Genomic DNA, 19,630 nt, shown 5'->3' on the forward strand with positions numbered 1-19,630 from the left:
TAGATAATAAAGTGGCCAGAGAGTGTATATGAGCAGTCTTGGAATGGGTCTTGCACTGAAATTACTAACTCGGAGCTAATTGTTGTATAAGCTCCAACAGTGATGCAACTCAGGAAAAAAAGGTGATGGCCGGGATTAACAATAGATGTATCGGGCCGATATTTGCGTTTTTTACTTGTATCGGCATCGGCCGATACGTGCGTTCATTCTCCTATCAATTAGCCCATTTCACTGAGCCAACACCAGGCAAGGCTCGGTGCAACATCTGCCATTCTCTGGTGAGCTGCTGCTGATACCGGAAAAAAGAAAAACACATCAAATATGTGGATCATCTGAGGCGCCACCACCTCGAGGCCTAGAACAACATACACATTGTTTGCTATCCAACTGTTAATATGTTTTGTTAATAAATGTTTCTTTTTTGTTTAAATTGAGACTTGTGTAACATTTGTTATCATTGTGTCATTTTTATCATGTAAAATGGAGGGAGAAAAGGCAATAATAAAAAAATCGGCAGCACATGTCGGTTAAGACTGATGTCAAAATAATTGGCATCGGCCTTAAAAAACCATATCGGTCTACCACTAATTAGCAACAAAATGCATTATTGTCTGTTTTGATTGAGTTATAGAAATAGTGGCATGGCAAATAACATTTTGATATGTTAACTGTAAATGATTTAATAGTAAAAGTAATTTCAATACTAATAATAATGATTAAATTGTATTACTTTCTATTGTATTAATTTCTTTTAGCATCTTCCATCATTTTCTCTCCAATCTATTGAGGACCCCATGGAAACCGCCACTTTCACTCATCCAACGCTTCTGTGTATTCAAGTGCTATCCATTTTTACATTTCAACGAGTGCAGCTCTGGAACAGATCCTTTGCCCACAGACCGACAGGAGTCGATTCCCTGGTACTAAAATATTCTTGTGACGCCAGAACGGGGACAGGGAATCATGTGCTGGGCAGCTCATGGTCTGCAGGGTCTCATTCCGGGAACTAATCAGTGAAATCTCCACAGATCTTTCACAGTGTGCATTCCTTTGCATCTGAACTAATCTCTGATTATATCAAACTGATGAAGAACAATGTCACCTGGGGAGGCCTGTCATTCTGTTTCAAGAGCAACGCATCACATCAGCTTATTCATGCTCGACTTTATAAAACGATTGTTCTCTCCCAGGCAATCTGGGATCTACTTTCTCTAGAAGGACTCATATTGACATCTTGGATTTGATGTGCAGCCCTCGTGTGGGTGGAATGACAACCACAGTGAGGAGAATAAACACACACACATAATAGTGAGGTGGAGGACACAAACAGTAGGAGGTTGTTTGAATAAAAACCAAGCATGAATGATGATCAGCATCGACTTCTTCAATTATTGGTAATCGACATGAGCAGATTTTAACACATTATGTAATCGAGGAAAGGGGGAGAGGGAGGATGTGTACATCATTGCACAGTTATGAATGGGCTTGATTAGCTCACACAGAGATAAAACAGCCCTGCAGCCCACAGATAGGAGCCATGTTTCGTCTTGTCACCGGATCTTTTCCCGTCTCTGCCCCAACAATCCCGCAACAACAAGACACTTCCTGACTTCTGAGGAAAATCACTGATTCACTGCTGAAAACTGGTCGGATCGGAAGGTTTCAGTTAGGTGGAAAACAGCGGCCCTGGCAAATAAGGGTGTAGAGTTACTGAGGTCTATTCCTGAACACTCCTAGAAAGCTCAGCGTAAAGGGAGACACCACTGATGATCACTAATTAAAACACAAAGCTGCACAAGCAGACTAAATGCAGTTCTTGTTGTCTAATGTAGGCTGCAACTGAGGGTAAAATTCATTATCAGATGATGTGAGGATTTATCGATAACCAACTGAACCAACCAACATAGTGAAAAATGGCAACCCCAGTTTCTCAAAGTCCACTGTGCTGTCTTTAAATGCCATGATTTATCAGTCCAAAACCCAAAGATATCCAGTTTAATATTAAAGAAAAACAGAGTGCTGTTCTCAAGTAGCTGTAGGAAGACAGAAGTTTTCTCTGTTGATCGAACACAATGGTTCTATTTCTACTGACTACACAAACATAGCGGACACCAGTTTATTAAACTCCTCACATTTCCCCTCTCTTTGTTACTCTGGGATACTCTGTGGTCCATTATAGGACATGGAGATATAGAGAATGATGGAAAATATGGAAAGTGGGCATTGTTGACAATATTGTAGGGCGTATATTTTTAAAGCTGGAGTGCGGGACATTTACATATGAACATACCGAATTTCCTCAAATAGTAGTCGGGGCTTCTATTAATAAAAAATCAGTTTCGGACCCGGCTAATAATAGGGGCAGGCTATTATTTGAAGGAGGCTTTTATTAAAAAAAGAAAATCAGAGCAGCTCTGACTAACACTTTTTAGAGTGTTTTACACAGCGCATTGCAGCCAGTTACCCGGATGTCAGCCATATTGGAAGTACTGGGATGTAAATAAACAATGAACAGCACGCTGAATGTTTTATGCATTTTAAGCAGGATTTAAAATGTCTAAACTACTAAAAAGCCCAGAAGAACGTGTGTAAACGGCTCGACTTTACAGAGAATGACTAGGACAGTGGGAGAAACAACCATATTTACCTACAGTACTAACTCGTGTGGCCAAACTTCAAAATACAGGTGTTGTGTGGAAATCTGTTACCCGTCAAATGATGTTTCCTGAATGGTGTTCTCCGTAGCATCACCTCCGCGGTTGGAGTTAGGATTTAAGTTTAAGGTCAGGCCTTGTACAGATAACTGTTTGGGGTTAAGGTAAACTTGGGGTCATGTTAACAACTTAAAGGAGGACTGGTTGGGGTCAGGGGTCAGGTTGGTGCAGGTTAAGGTAAGGGGGACACATATCGACGGGGGAACAGACTTTGACATAACACCGGTAAGACACCCGGCTTATAAAAGAGGCCGGCTTTTATTTACTAAAAATAGTTTTTACAACCGGTTACTAAATGAGGCCGGTCATTAATAGGGGCCCCGGCTTTAAATTGAGGAAATACAGTATGTGAAAATGAATTACATTCAAACACTTGTCAAATGAGTTCCCACAATGCTGAGAGAGAGCTCTGTGTATTTCTCTGTGTATTGGTGTTTGTGGTTACATTCCCACGCTGTCTTACAGGTTGGTATTAGAAAAATACTAGTGCAGTTTCAAAACGTGCCTGGTTGGAATTATTTAAGCGGGAAAGACTTGAAGAACACGCTCCTGGAGTGGAGGGAGATGATCGAGCTAACCTGCAGGCATACATGATAAGCATCAACAGAATTTGTGGAATTACTCTCACTGCAGGAGGGGGGACAAAAGTTCTGCACTGCTGTAGTAGGGGTGGGAATCACAGTGTACCTCATGATCAATAGTATAATGATGCATTGCCTACGATAATGATAATAACACAAAACATTGCGAGAGAATAATCTCCGATACATCATATCTGTGTAACTTAAGAAGAAAATACATCTCTAAAACATCTCTGGGGTTTAACTCTATGGAGTCTTGGGCTATTTTGTACATTTTTTAATCCTTTTCATGTCTTTTTTGGTAATTTTGTCTTTTTTTCGTAATTTTGTGTCTTTATTGGTCATTTTGTGTCTTTTTGTTTCTTTTTTTAGTCATTTTGTGTCTTTATGTGTCTTTTTTAGTCATTTTGTGTCTTTTTTTGGTCATTTTGTTTCCTTTTTTTAGTCATGTTGTGTCTTTTTGCTTCATTTTTGGTCTTTTTTTTGTCATTTTGTGTCTTTTTATGGTCTTTTTTAGTCCTTTAGTCAAACATAAAATGTGATTTTGAATCTTTTTTTTAACTTTCAAAACACTATCATGCTCAATAAAGAATTTTAAATGTTGCAAATGTGAACAACATATACCATGTTACAGAGGGTAAGAGGGTTACATCCAGTTCTATCATTTTATACAAAATATATTTGAGCTTGTCTCCAGTTTTACTTGGTATATCATCATCAAACTGAAACTAGCCTGGGTTTGTCGTGTGTTTCTGACTGTCTGATGTCTGAGTGTAGCACTGTGCCCTTGCAACAGTGTTGGGAGAAAAATTATTTTGATGGAACATTTCCACATGGGGAAGCGAGGCTTGGCATTTAAATTGCTCAATTAAAAAAAAAGAAGAAGAAGAAGAAGAAAAACCTGCTACATTAAACATTAAAAGACGCGTGACTCGCCGCCTCTGGAAACTCATAAAAGAGGCGTAGACTAACAATTATCAATGTCAAATGAATTCAGATTCAGCAACTGCATGACTTTTTTCTCACCTCAAATGTTTTTAAAAACACATTTTGTTGAACAACCAGGGTTTCCTTGCTTAGTTACAGCACCCAGTCTGATTTGGGCCAAATGAGTGTAGTACCAATCTAGAAAGCATCAAAACGGACTGAGTGCCATTTACAAGATGATACATGATTGTTCTTTTTGGGTGTTGCTTATTTGTTATCAGATAGCTTTCCAAAAGTTTTGTACACAGATATAAAAATAATAATACTATAAAACTATGTGAAATTACCTATTTTAAAGTTTAAAAAATAACATATTCTCAGAGTCTTCCTTTTATACGTTTTCATGTTTTTATGTATGTCACATTATTTTATGGTTTATTTTATCTGTTTTATAAATAATGTTAATGCAATGTTTAGTGTATGTATATTGTAAATTTCTGTCATGTATGATTTTTACTTTAAGCACATTGAGTTTACGCCTGCCATATGAAATGTGCTATATAAATACATTTGACTTGACTTGACTTCCACAAAGTTAGGAAAATGCTGATTATTTACTACTATAATATGAGCCGCCATGTTGGTCCAGTCTGAAGTCCCGGAGCAGACGGCCTTTGGCCAAAGCATTCATCCAATCAGATGCAGTCAAGTGATTGCACAGTTCTGGAAGAGCGCAAGCCGTTTATGTTTTGGTCAGTAGTCATGGAAGAGAAATTAATAACCAGCTCTCCAATGCTTGAAATAAAGCCAGGAAAATGTTCCATTGTGTACTGGTTTCCTGTTTCAGGGAAGGAGAGCACCTGTCCATCATCTGCCCATACTAGTGCAGTAGTGGTACGCCCATCAAGCATCTAATGCTGGGAAACTGTGAACACTCGTGTCCAAGAAGTCCACTGTGGACACGTACCATAACATGCACAGTCTACATCCTGTGAGTCAGACGAGTCATCTGATATATGAGTGCCCCTTTGATAATCAAGCAGTCAACTATTGTTACACTGTAACAAATTTCTGTAAGAAAACAGCAAAATTTTGACAGTAACATACTGTTTTCCATTAAAAAGGTATTATACTGTAGAAAACAATGCATTCTGGGCAATATTTGTAGGAAGCTTTCCGTTTCCCATGAAATATATGATATATATATCTATGATATTTTCTAAGTCTCTTTTTTTCACATTTTTTAATGGCTGTATTTTACTTAACTAACTCATTCAGTATATTGTATATTAAAATTACTGAGGTTATTGTGAAGACAGCGCTTAATTTGTGGTAATTGGCTTTCAGACAGTAATATGCTCTATTTACAAAAAAATGACTGCATTGTATAACGATCATTATTTTGAGATATTAAGTCATTTCTTTGGTATACCAAGTCATTACTTTGAGATTTTAAGTCATAATTTTGAGATATTAAGTCATTAATTTTGAGATATTAAGTAATTTTTGATATACCAAGTCATTACTTTGAAATTTGAAGTCATTATTTTGATATATTAAATCATATTTTTGACATACTTAGTCGTTTTTTTGACATATTAAGCCATTATTTTGAGATATTGAGTAATTTTGAGATACTAACTCATTATTTTGAGATACTTAGACAGCACTTAATTCATAGTGATTGGCTTTCAGACAGTAATATGCTCTATTTACAAAAAATGACTGCATTGTATAATGCAACAATATTGCAACTAGCTTCAGCACTATACTGTGTTTTAGTCTACTGTAAAAATCAAGGAAATGCAGGATTTTACTGTAATTCAGTATGTGGTTTTCTCACAGTAACATACTGTAAAGTAAATAACAGTAGTGGAACTGTCAAATTAACAGTAGAATAGAATGCTGGCAACCCTGCTGCCAGTATTTTACTGTTAATTTACAAGACAATTGTTTCCAGTGTAACTATTGACATCTTAACCCTCTGGGCTCTGAGCCTAATTTGGCCGTTTTTGAATACTTTTGATTTTGCCCTACCTGGACCACATAAAATGTTTAGTACACCCATATTTGGTATCCATTTTTTCATCACCTATATGATCTGACAGTTATTTTCTCACTTTAACCTACTTGATTAACATATTTAATAACACGAGTTGAAGAATTATACTATTTACTACAATAAAAACCACAAATAAGCTCAATGAACTGTTTTGGAAGTTGAAAATGTAAACACAGGATACAAATATGAACATATAAAAAGTTTTTTTCCTTGTTAGCTGCAACTCTTCAAAACAAACTATGTGCAAAATTACACAGAGAGCTACACCAACGCTCAAATATTACTATCAAATTAAAACTATCATATCTTTGGTTTTACATGACCTAGGAATGTCAACCAAAAACTGGGAGAAAGTTTCAAGTCTGTACTTTGGAGTGAAGTTGAGAGCAGCGCTTCATGTGACCTAGTTTTTTTGTTAAACGTCACATGATCTGATCAGGACGGCATGATCATAGACCCCAGAGGGTTAACAATGTTTATCAAAGAATGTTGTTGTTATCTTCTAAATTAATTTCATCAAAGTTTGCAATGTCTTTATTTATTTATTCCCCCCCGAGGTCTGCAGTTTGCTTTAGGGAGCTCAAATTGTGTGATGAAATTACACGCACTTGAGCGCCTGGATGAGTTTTATGCTTGTTTTCCCACCTCTGTGGAAAATGCCAGGCCCCTTTAGCTCAGCCTGAAGGGATTCAGTTTGGTCTGAAGTTAACCAGATCCACCCCCTTGTTAAACAAACAAGGCAACACCACTCAGGCACTTATAAGGAAGGCACTATAAAAGCAAGCTCACTATTAGGAGACTAAAGCTTGCAGCCTAAAAGAGAGGACAAGTCTGACCGGCCAAATATGATCATCTACAAATAAAGCAAAGGATTAGGTCACACAATGAATAAAAGAAGGTTTTAAAACTGAACCGAAACTTCTAAAGGATCAGTCCGCCCAAATTGTTTAGAAATGTGTGTGTGTGTGTGTGTGTGTGTGTGTGTGTGTCTGTGTGTGTGTGTGTGTGTGTGTGTGTGTGTGTGTGTGTGTGTGTGGAAAATACACACACTCAGACACACTCCACCCTTCAAGTGCTGTAAGTGACTGGACAGGAAACCCTTTCCGTCCTGAATGAAAGGGCTCAGTCATGACGCCAGAGAGAGGAATGGGCCGCTCACACTCACACACACACACACACACACACACACACACACACACACACACACACACACACACACACAGAAACGGCGAAAACAAAAATAACATATATTGTTATTGTTATATTGTTAAGCTAAACAACCACTTTTGTTTCACCATAAGATTCTAACAATAGGAACTGAATGGTGTGTATGAATTATTCAGTAATATCCCTAACATTATGTAGTACTATATTGATATTACATGTCATATGACAATATATTTGCTGCATACAGTATTAATATATAATTCGTAACATGCTTCATAATTGGAAAGAAATGCCAAAAATACATTAATTTAAAATATATTGACATTTATGTTTACACAGCATTTCAAATTGTAAGTCGACTAAATAAATGTAATGTGTGACTTCTTTTTATGTTTTATGTACCTGTCATGCTGTGTAACTGTGAATTTAATACAGTGTGCCTAATTACATTTGGTCCACCTGCAGAGATGGTGGCTACCTGTGTATAAAAAAGGTACATTTGTTTGGACAAATATAACAATAACAACAGAAATAGCTCATAACAGGTAAATTTAAGATCTGATATCTAGACATTTTCAATGTTTTTATTGATTATAACCAAAACCAGTACAGGCACCAGTTAGTTTGAAAAACTAGTAAGGACATAACACCTGCATGAGCTACATTATATCGTCACCTTGTTAAAATAATCGCCCAACTCATTTTTTCAAGTTTTGCAGGAAACACAAAAACTTTACCAAAAGTGTAACATATGATATTTATTGATCATTTCACTCAAAAAGGATGTAACAAAGGATGCCTGTTGGCATAGTAATAACACTGTGTGTAAATGATGTAACTTAAGAGAAATTAATGACTTAGGCATTTTTGAACATGCCTTTGTGACTTAAGCAAGATATGGCAACACTTTATTTTGAAGGTGTCTACATAAGAGTCACACAAGCCTGTCAGAAACATGACAAGTATCATGAGCATTAATGTTACTTCAAAGTGTCATTAATGTTCATGACACATCCCATGTCATGTTTATGACACGCTCATGTCACTCTTATGTAGACATAGACACTTCAAAATAGACTGTTACCATATCTTGCTTAAGTCACAAAGGCATGTTAAAAAAATTGCCTAAGTCACATTTTATTTTGACTTGGGCATAATAAATCCGCTTAAGTCACACACTTGACATAGGCCATTATCTTAAAGGGGTAAAATCACATGATCTGATCAACAGAGGATGTAGGTGATTTACCATAGGTGGCCGGCGTCATGAGGAGATGATTTAGGCAAAAAACAACAACTATTTTGACAAAAAAAATGACTTAGGCGATTATTTTAACAGTGTGACGATATTCCCTTCGCGTCTGTGTCTGGCAGGTTCCATGACAGCATTCAATTAAAGAGCCTTCTGTGGGAAATATGTTCACTTACCTCCGTGTCCTGCTCCAGAGTCAATTATTGGCTGCCGCCACCGCACGATATAAGAGAAATATGTGTTTTCTGCCTAATATTTAGGCAGTTGAAGGCTAGAGGCTCCAGTTATTCACCACCCTTTAGAGGAACTTATCAGGCTGCACAATAAACATCGCCCATTTCAACGACAAATCATAACAAAAGTCCTCTGACGTGGACAGTGAGCTAACCGGAAATTATTTAAAATTATTTCACTTTCTTTATTTTTACCCCCTGACCTCGAAATGCAGCGATTACCCCCGTCTTTATCGCTATGAAATATGAAATAAGCACCGTTGCTTCCTGGGACCGTCGGGCTCATCAGACGCTCCGGCAACGCAATGACGTAGATTTGATTGACGTTGGCCACAACCAATAACCAACTAGGGAAAGGGCCTGTGGTTTCCACTGACCAATCATCTGCGCACTATACAAGGGAGTGACATGTCCTTCAGCCAATCAGAAGATTTGAACCGCCCCGCAAGGGTTGTGCTCCAAGACGCAGGTTCATCTGGCTAGCAAGCCTTTGCAGCAATGAACGGCTGGACTGTAGCTATAGTGGTTGTAAGCTTTGTTACATAATTTTAATGGTAATGCTTAGTGCAAACCCTTACGAAAAAAATAGTATTATTTAAAAAAAAAAATTACAATCATATTACACAAACAACATTAAAAAAGAAATTGTTTTCTTTATACATAAATAGGAAATGCCTGTAAACTACAAGAGGGTATCTAAGGTCAATAAAAGGTCACATTGTGAGCAAAAATACAAATTGCGATTTTTTAATTGCTATAGTTGACCAAGAGACATTTACAAAAAAAAATGTATTTGCTATACAAATACAAAACTGTCATCTATACTAGGGCTGCAACTAAAGGTTATTTTCATTATCGATGAATCTGTCGATTATTTAAAGGATAAATCGATTGGTCAAGTTGTTTGGTCAAGAAAATGTTGAAAAATATCAATAACTGTTTCCCAAACCACAAGATGACGTCCTCAAATCTCTTGTTTTGTTCACAAACCAAAGAGATATTCAGTTTATTGTCAGAAAGGAACAAAGAAACCAGAAATACTCATATTGAAGAAGCTAAAATCAGAGAATTTGGACTTATTGTCTTTAAAAAACTGCTCAAGCCAATTATTGGATGATCAAAATAGCTGACGATTATCGATTATTGTTCCATTAATCGAATAATTGTTGCAGCTCTAATCTATACACATAATCATTGGACACTTTTGCCTACTGACAATACAGGAGATAAGACACAATCAAAATAAATAAAATAAAAATCATGATTGAGTACCAAAGACAGACATTTAGGAACATTTGAACGAGATATTTCTGTGAAGGCAAGATTTGAGACCTTTAGTTTAACGTTTTAAGATAACTGCATCGTTTGGCCCAAAATATGTAAAAACATGTTCAATGTTGCAATCTAGAAATTCCACAGGAATTTCTTTGGTTCCTTCAATCATCCCAACAAAGATGCATATATATGTATTTACTTTATCTTTTTATTTCAACTTTCATTTCCTTGTTCACTTGTGTCTGTATGCCAAAGGTCAGGACAAAGAACAGGTGTATGCAGTCAAAATGAATGAAAACTAACAATGAAGGAAACAGTAGATAATACATTTGTAACACCGACAACAACAATCTTGTGTTGACCAAAACACAGTAAAGGGCAGTTCAGGCTGGTTTCTCTGTCATACATCTCCTTATTTGGACGAGTGTTTTTACGGTAAGAGCCATGATGTCAACATGCACAGAGCTGGGTGGACCCTGTTAACACGTCTGGGTGTGGTGCCCAGCAGACAAGGCTGTTTTTATATTTCTTGCATCAATGGAGCCCACTGAGTTGTGACACAGCACCTATATTTAGGTTTGGCCTATAAATTCTCTGGCCTGCAGCCTAAGCTTCATAAAGCTCAGCCTGAAACGGACTCAGACCACTGAACCACATTTTAATTTGAATGAAATTAAGACCACAGGCAACAGGACTGCTGTTGTGTGAAAACACTTTAAGTACAGCAATGGTGATTTTCAGATATTAACATTTCAAGTACATAATGATTTTTTTAAAAGATTCAGCCTGTTTATAAAATTGTTAGCTGAGGCAAAGAGGCTACTTGATTAAGTTTACAGTGGGCCTATTATGCACATTTTTAAAATTCATGCCTGTATTTTGGATTTCATTTGTTTTAATGTCCAAAAAATGCCTTATTTTTCTCAAACTGTCTGTCTGAACACAACCGTATTGACCATAGGCTGTAAAAAAAATAATGTCACCCATTGGATTTTGGAGCATCAGCTGGTTTTTCAAGCCTTGAGTTTGATGTTTTGGTAATGGCCATCTTTTGTTTGTTGTTTGTTGTTTTCTTTTTGTTTTTTTGCAACCAGTGCATGTGCAAAATGGACAGGAGTCGGAAAGTCATCAGCTTATGCTAGCAGCAGCTGGCTAGCTTGGTTAGCAAGGGTCAACCCTCATCCAAAATAAAAAGCCAACTCTTCTGTGTCTTTTAGTCCAACCACACAGTGAGCAATTAGGCGACCAAAATGTTTGATGAAAAACTTTGATGAACTGAAAACATACTGGAACATTTTAAAGAAAACACACTGTTATAGTGTGCACTGTTATAGTAGCATGTCAATCATTTGGTAGCCCCTCCCTCAAGTACACCCTGCCTTACTGTCTATTTTACTCTGAATTGAACTATAATTTACAAACTGAACATCATGCTGTACTGAAGAAGACTTGAAACTAGTGATTGAGACCATAAACTCATGAGGAAAATGTTAACTGAGGTAATAAATCAAGTGAGAAGTTGTGTCATTTTATGGACTTCATTTTGCATCCAGAGTAGTCGCCCCCCGCTGTCCATTAAAAAGAATGCAGGTTAAAGGCACTCCCACATTGGCTTCACTTTTCCAATATGAGACCTTTAAAAGAAATCATATAAAATACACTTTTGCTGTTCTATGAATCAGTTTGGGACCACCCAGGTCATCTCAGGAAAGCACATGAATTTGAGTAAGCAATTTAAGTAAAAAGTACAAAATACACCACGAATTCATCTGAAATGCATTTTTGGTCTTTCTTGCCAACTGGCAGCTTGTCATTTTCCCCCTTACTATTCTTAGCTTACTTACAAAATCAAACATGAAGAAATACACTCAAACCACAGCTTAGTTCCTAAAAACAATTGACATTGTAAAGAGGTTCTAACTGTGCAGCAACAGTATATTAAAAAGCAGAAGTAGGGTCACATTGAAAGTGACATCATTGCAACAAAAAGTGCATAATTCATCAGATCATTGTGTTGACTTCATATCTCCTGCAAACCCATGATTTATCATTGTTTGTATAATTCTTTGATGACATGTATGAATGACAAGGATTGTAATAATAAAAGTTGCATGCTGTTCTCTAAGAAAAACATAGAACTATTCTGTCAAACTAAAGATCAGTTCTAAAGATATCAATCGTGTAACAAATTAAATCTCCAAAGTCTTTGTTCAAGCTTTATTTAAAAAAAAAAAAAAAAAAAAAAGAACAGGGCTTCAGAGTTAGAATGAGCTGAGTGGGATTTTACACTGGTCTGAAGAGTGTTGAGGTTTTTCAGTCAAGATACTCCAAAGCAAGAATTTTAATCATTTCATTTATAAATATCTACAAAAAACATAGACTTAATATACAACACAGACATACAACATAAAAAGCAAAACCATTCACACATTCAGACCAGGGTCTTTTTGAAGTATTTTTGTATGAGCACAAAAGGTCCATCTACAGAACGATGTGTATATGAAGACATTTTACACTCATTTTGCCTCTGTTTGCCTTGAGACCAGTGGCTGCTGTGTGACAATAACACTGGAGCAACCAAATGATGTTTCTTTGACCTTATGGCACTTCACGTTTCCTTAACAGACATTTGGCTGACTTGTGTGTTTTGAGGCTTGCAGCTGATGTCTGTGGGTGTCAAAGCATGTGAAATCGAAATTGTCCAAAACTGTATTATTCACACTGCGGGGGGTCAGGATTCGGCTGGCGAGGCCTGGCTCGGTGCTCCATTCCGGGTGCGGAGTTGAGACTGGGCAATGTCAGCCAGGGCGCTCTGGATCTTCTCCAGCAGCATATCGCCGCGGTAAACCACCTCCTCCAGCCGAGCTGCTGCGTCATGGTTCTCCTCCTCCAGCTGCCGCAGACTGGCCGCCTGACAAGAGAGAACAGCACGTTACATCCTCTTACAATAACAGGTGGCGGGATTTTTCTGTGCTTCTGTGCATCAAATTAATAATGCGAGAATTAAAAAAACAACAACTTAATAAAGAAAATGGCGTTTTGATGCTTTAACCCTTGTGTTGTCCTCCCGTCGACTATACACCCATGGTCCTCAGGGGTCAAAAAGCACCCCATGACATTAGACTGTTTTTAGGACATGTAGAAAAAAATTATTACCATCTTTTATTTCCACCTTTTAAGGAAAGTCATGACCAAAAAATTGATATACAATTTTCAAATCTTTTACATTATTATTGGTCAATTTTAGTCAAATATACAAAATTAGACCTAATTTTAAGAGGGAAAAAAGTAATGAAACCTGAATATTTTTTTAATAGTTATAGTGAAATAATAACTTCTTGATGGGAATGCATTGAGTAGGTTGTGTCAACTTTTTTCATTTTTGGATGTCAGCAAAAAAAAAAAAAAAAAAAAAAAAAAAATCACATCCATGGTCCTCAGGGGTCAAAAAGGACCCCATGACATCACACTGGTTTTTAAGACATGTAGAAAAACATTATTAACAACTTTTTTTCCACCTTTTATTGCAACTCATGACCAACACATTGATATATAATTTTCTTTTTTTATTATTATTTTGGTTGGTTTTAGTCAAATATACAAAATTAGGGCCTAATTTTCAAGTTTGACTATGTTTGCAAATTTCAAGCAATTCTATGAAAGTTAACCTTTATTAATCGTATGTTGAAAATGATTTGGGGTCAAAAAGGACCAAAGGACCACAGGAGGGTTCAAATGAGCCAAGCACATGCAAACAGTACAAACTTTAAGTGCCAGGATTTACACCAATCCAAATAAGCAACATCCTTTATTCTAAAGCCTCTATATTTATCACAGGAAGCTCTGATTGATGTGCCTCTTTCTCTCCCCAACTTGCCTGATGCACTGGTGACAAACGGCATCATGAAAAAAGCCTGACTCTACTTCTTTATGTCACCATAGATTAAAAAACAAGAAAGCATAGCAGGCCTATTTGTCTCGTCTGCTCAGCAAAACTGATTAAATCATATGGGCACAAAACCTGGAGTTAAATCCACCATAAATCAAGAATTTCTGTCATCTTATCAATTGAAACATTCACCAGACATGAGTGTGTTCCATTGACTGTAAAAAAAAAAAAAAGATAAGAAATCACAATATTGGGCTGGTGGATGATACCCATCAGCCCATCTCTACCAGATACCACTAGAATTAATTGAAAAAATAAGGCAACCATCTGTATTATACTCTGTAGGTCTGATCAATGTTTGTTTGTGCTGTTGAGAGAAAGCTGCCAGTTCGTTCAGCTGTAATTGACTGGTCATTGCATGAAGGTTCGGGGTGGTACACACACCACTTTTTTCCAGGAGCTTTCCCTTCAGCTGATCATTATACTTTTTAAAATATTTTATTGACAGTTTCTTTGCCTTTACACACGGGAGGCATTGAAATGGGTTTTTGCACAGGAAATTTACTGTTATGTCAGCAGTGCTTATGAGCTTCAGTAATGTGGAGATATTGGCACAGTTGATTTAGATTGTTTCTCACATTTGCATAAACCAACATACCTATCATGCTGTATTGGGAATCACTAAGTCTACGTTGGGGTTATACGCTACAGTTTATTAGTTTGAACAGAAATTGTCAAATCATAACAATTAAAGATTCATGATGGTTGAAATAAGACATTAAAACTATACAGACAGGGTGTAGGTAATAAAATGAATGACTGCTCAATTTCAATTATCTGCTTTAGTTTCAGGTTGCTGGTATAGTGCATTCTGGCTCACTGTGACACTCACAGTGTCATTAGTAAGGCATTAGTACCACCAGTGCTTTTTATACTATGACAAGCCAATACGTTCTTTGTATTGATACAAGTGAAATTGACTTTGAAATCGATTTATTGGATGTCATATGAAGTCTTGTCACCAAACACTATATCTTATCACACTTATGCCACTCTGTATATATAAATCCCAGCACTCATACAAGCAAATCCAAGAAGGCACATTTCTATACCAATGCAAGAAAGTATGCAGTATCAATATTTGCTCTAACTGGGTGTATAGAATATTACCAAGCAACCAACATACAAATGCTGCACAGCTCTTTTCTCTTCATGTTTAGTAACTCTCTTTAAACTTGTTTTTTCTGCATGTTAGCAGATAAAGAGGAGGCCACACTAGAATTATCAGTATTCTACTATTTAAAGAAATGGATTCCAGTGATGGGTAGGAGTGTTCTTGACTTGTTTAATCTGCCTCGCTCTCCCTGCAAAGTCTCCTTGCAGCGGGGAGTGACCAAAGGAACCACAGGATGCACTACCTAGCGACTTGTCTCATTTGTGATCCTATAAACAGGGAGAGAGCAAGAGCAGGGCTGAGGTAATCAGCTCCTTTTATAGTGCCGTTTCATGGGAACATTCCTGGGACATTTACGGCTCTGTAACGTCTTGCCTGCGCTATGAATGTGCCAGAGGCGGGATGCCGGGATCAAATGATCCCACCAATTTTCCGCCTCCAGAGGTAGTGACAGAGGCAGAAAATTGGTGCGACTGTTGGAAGCGGGACCACTATAAACGGGCCATCGGGGTGAAGTGGGATATTTGACGTCACGCGTGACGTCTAACACACCTCCCACTTGGTCCGACAGTCATCGAATCAACAAACCAGCATGCTACCTGCACAAGTGGTGTCCGCTGCTGATCGTAAACAAACCGTCGTCACTGAGTGTCCAGTGCTTGTTGTAAACAAATGGAGGTCGCTAACTGAACACATACTGCCGCAGCACATACACACTGTACTGTTACAGAGCCAACTGTGTAGTCTATTAGCACTGTGCTACTGTGCAGCACTGCTGCTGCTCTGTCGCACGTCACTATCGTCTCCTCCCACCTCGTTCCACGACAATAGATTGCACTATGAAAGGGCACGAATATCACGCCTTCGCGGGATCACTATGAACGCCCTAAGGCGAAAAGCTGGCACAGATCTTTCAGGCAATACAGCGGGACATTTGTGGGACCACACTATCAGCTCTCCAAGGAAATAGGAATTTTTTTTTTTTTTTTTTTTTAAAGGAAAATAACTATGTAGCAGTGAAGCTTGTAAATCCGAGAATTCCCTTTATTCGAAATAAGGATTTTCAGTACAATCCTAATTTAGAATTATAACATGGTTCCCTTTTCATTTTAAAGTTACTTCCTAGTGAGGACTTTAATCATTTGTGTTGTCATTAATGCTATTTTCTATTTCTTCAATTCCCGTTTCCCGTTTGTTTTATGAATCATGTCTGACTTGGCTGCAATTTCCAACTAGAATTAATAAAGTACTTTTCTATGTTATTGGAAAACCTTCAAACATCTTGTGGTTATTTAGAGCAGTGTTTTTCAACCTTTTTGTCCCCAAGGAACATCAAAATGCAAAGCAAAATCTCAAGGCAGACCTGTATTCAGATCGGTGCAAAATAGCATCTGACACGTGTTATCACTCTTATCACTCTGTGAATGTTTATTTTTCTTTACACTCCAACAGTCAGGGCTCCACTTAGACATTGAGTAGCCAGCCAGTAGGAAAAAGTAGCCAGCTAGGGAACACTTTTTTTTAGTCAAATCATTATTACAATGTTAAAAAACAATAATGTTTGTGCTGGACAATTTGCAGCACTCTATGTTGCACTCAGCTATGAAACTTCCACTTCTCAACTTCTGAGTGACATGACATGCTTTGAGTCTGTGGATTTTAGTTCACGAAGAGCTGCTGTAATGCTGATGTAACTTTGAATCTCATGGAAACATCTGCGCTCAAAAATATACTGGAAACACAACTCCGCCTCATTTAAATAGCTATGCAAATAGTAATTCCAGATATACATATACATACACCTTCTACTTTCAGGAAAGGACTTAACATAGGAATAACAGCAACATTCCCTCGCTATTTTTATTGCAAACTAAATAAGACAAATTTAAAAGGCAGCTCATAAAATCCACTGGTACTGAAAAACACTAAATAAAATATTCTTCTGATAAGTTATTGTCATTTGCCGACAACTGCAGTTCATTTTCAGATTCTATACTGATCTGAGTCTGTCTTCAAATGATCAAATCTCAAACTACAGTATAAACATTTATTTACAAGTGTTAGAGAAGAGAAATGAATATCTACAGGGTATGTAATAAACTGATTGATCAGTTTGCATGTGTCAGTAATTAAAGTTTATCCAAGGATATATTATTATCATCTAGGCTTCTTATATATAGCCAGAAGAGCTGCCTGAGAATCTTTCAAATCATCTTTGTTCTCTTAGTTGTGTGTTTTATACTCCTGAGCTGAGTCTTGAGCCATCAATATAGAAAGCTGCTGTCCAAGTGTTTAGCTGGCTCCCTCTACTGACTAAAAGCTAGAAATGATAACTGACATTTTCTATGTGTTCATCAACTATAACTGAAATCTGTGAAAGGTTCTTGTGAATGTGCTGACCTGCAGAGCTGCTGTGGACTCTTCACTGGGCAGAGAGTCGATTAGTACATCCACATCTTTGGCTGTTCTGGCGATCAGCGCTGCAAATAGCTGTGCATATTCTGTGGAAAGATTAAACAAAAATGTAATTACAATGCAAAACAAGTCATGTTTCTCAATCTGATTAGTCATTAGTAAACAGATGAGACAGTTATTAAGGGGATAGAGATATATGTGGGAAGAAATCAATGTTCAGTGCTTAAGGAAACAACTAGGGCTGAAACTAACGATTATTTTCATTATCGATTAAACTGTCGATTATTTAAACGATTAACCGATTACTTGTTTGGTCAATAAAATGTTGAAAAATATCAATCAGTGTTTCCCAAACCACAAGATGACATCCTCAAATCTCATATTTGTCCACATACCAAAGAGATATTCAGTTTATTGTCATAAAGGAACAAACAAACCAGAAATATTCACATTGAAGAAGCTGAAATCAGAGAATTTGGACTTATTGTCTTCAAAAAAAAACTGCTCAAACCAATTAATCGCTTATCAAAATAGTTAACGATTAATTTAATAATCGATGATTGTTCGATTAATTGAATAATTGTTGCAGCTCTAAAGTCAATGTTCAGTGATTATGGAAACAACTAAAATTGAGTTGCTGCAAATGATGCCAAACTCTGGGCAGTAGTATATTACTATATGCGTTATGGATGAGTTGCATCTGGTAAGACCCCATCAATTTGAAATAGGTCAAAATTGGTATGGTACATCAATAATATCAACCAGAAAAAGTTAAGAGGCAAACATATTAAATGAGAAGAAAGAAAGGTAAATAACGAAAATAACAAAAAGACAATATAAATCACCTTCGGTAGGGTTGGCCGGCTGGTCTCTGTTGATAGCCGTCTGGATGTTACTGAAGGAGGCAGGAGGCGCACATTGCTGCAGGACTCCGATGGCATTACAAAACTGATCTGCAAGCTGGACACGAAACATTAGAAATATTACACTTTGTTTCAAGCATGATGCAAGCTGTTGAGGCTACCAGTAGGCCACTGGTTTGCAACTAAATATAAGTCACTACTACTAACAGTGATGTCTTTCTACTTGGCTTTAAAAAAGATAAGCTACACCACCAAACAAGATTTACAAGTTTTGGAAAATCTGGAAGGTTTTCTGTAATTTCCTTGAGAAAAATGATATTGAAGTAAATGGCTAGAATGATGAGCTGAACTGAAGATTTATTTATCTTTTCATTTATCTTGATTTAGTATAGACATTTAGAGCTTGTTGGACATGTTCACGTTTGTAAATTAACAAAACGTGCAATTAATATTATATATGTATATATATATATATACACATATATAATATTAATTGCACGTTATATAATAATAATATAATAATAATAATAATAATAATAAAAGTCACTTTGAATGTTCAATGTTTTAAGACTACAATACTGTAGTAAATGCTCCTGTAAGCAGTATAACCTGAAGCTGAACTTGTTGGTGGTAAAGTAACAGGCCCCTGGTCGTTAGCATTGTTTATACATTCTATGTGGTCGTTAGCTACCCCGTCATGTAAGTTAGCTATGTTAACAAGTTAATAAAGAAATATGGCTACTGCTCAGCACTGCCAACCTCCTTCGGAATATATAACTAGCTTAAAGTATAGTATCATTTTGTTAGTTCTCGTTTAAAAACGCCAAAATTTGCCTTACCGAGTTGACAGCGTCTTGGAGCTGCGTTAGCCTGTCCGCCATATTTCTTTAATAAAACACCGCTGCCCGTCGTTCTCGCGAGAATGTCCTGATATCCAAAAATCTCGCGGGACTTGGAAGCTTTGGTTAGCATATTATCGTTTATGATAGCTGCAGCTACTTCAATCATATCAAGACGGATTTAGATCAAGTTTAAAGTTCATGCCCACAGACTTCTGCTTGTGTTTTAAAAAGGAATA

General features: G+C 37.0%; 2 protein-coding genes across 2 annotated transcripts in view; both read right to left on the minus strand.

The window, feature by feature from the left end:
- LOC131960508 (serine/threonine-protein kinase 38-like) overlaps nt 1-9,178 on the minus strand; it is a 26,418-nt gene extending 17,240 nt beyond the window's left edge. Inside the window, exon 1 of the mRNA XM_059325742.1 lies at nt 8,880-9,178. The gene's annotated coding sequence lies outside the window, so the exon portion shown is untranslated. The remainder of the gene's footprint in view (nt 1-8,879) is intronic.
- Nucleotides 9,179-12,537: 3,359 nt separating this feature from the next.
- On the minus strand, nt 12,538-19,498 carry med21 (mediator complex subunit 21). The gene is made up of 4 exons (XM_059326265.1): nt 19,392-19,498; nt 18,535-18,649; nt 17,675-17,775; nt 12,538-13,122 (listed from the first exon to the last, which is right to left on the minus strand). The coding sequence occupies exons 1-4, from the start codon at nt 19,431-19,433 to the stop codon at nt 12,943-12,945; spliced, it is 438 nt and encodes a 145-aa protein (XP_059182248.1). The 5' UTR covers nt 19,434-19,498; the 3' UTR covers nt 12,538-12,942.
- Nucleotides 19,499-19,630: the final 132 nt, after the last annotated feature.

The sequence above is a fragment of the Centropristis striata genome, chromosome 22 (assembly GCF_030273125.1).
Source record: "Centropristis striata isolate RG_2023a ecotype Rhode Island chromosome 22, C.striata_1.0, whole genome shotgun sequence".
NCBI classification, from domain to species: Eukaryota; Metazoa; Chordata; class Actinopteri; order Perciformes; family Serranidae; genus Centropristis; species Centropristis striata.

Coding starts and splice junctions, on each gene's coding strand:
- med21 (XM_059326265.1), bottom strand. CDS start 19,433: ATGGCGGACAGGCTAACGCAGCTCCAAGACGCTGTCAACTCG. Junction 18,650..19,391: donor TCCAAGACGCTGTCAACTCG/GTAAGGCAAATT, acceptor TTTCGTGTCCAG/CTTGCAGATCAGTTTTGTAA. Junction 17,776..18,534: donor GCCGGCCAACCCTACCGAAG/GTGATTTATATT, acceptor ATCTTTCCACAG/AATATGCACAGCTATTTGCA.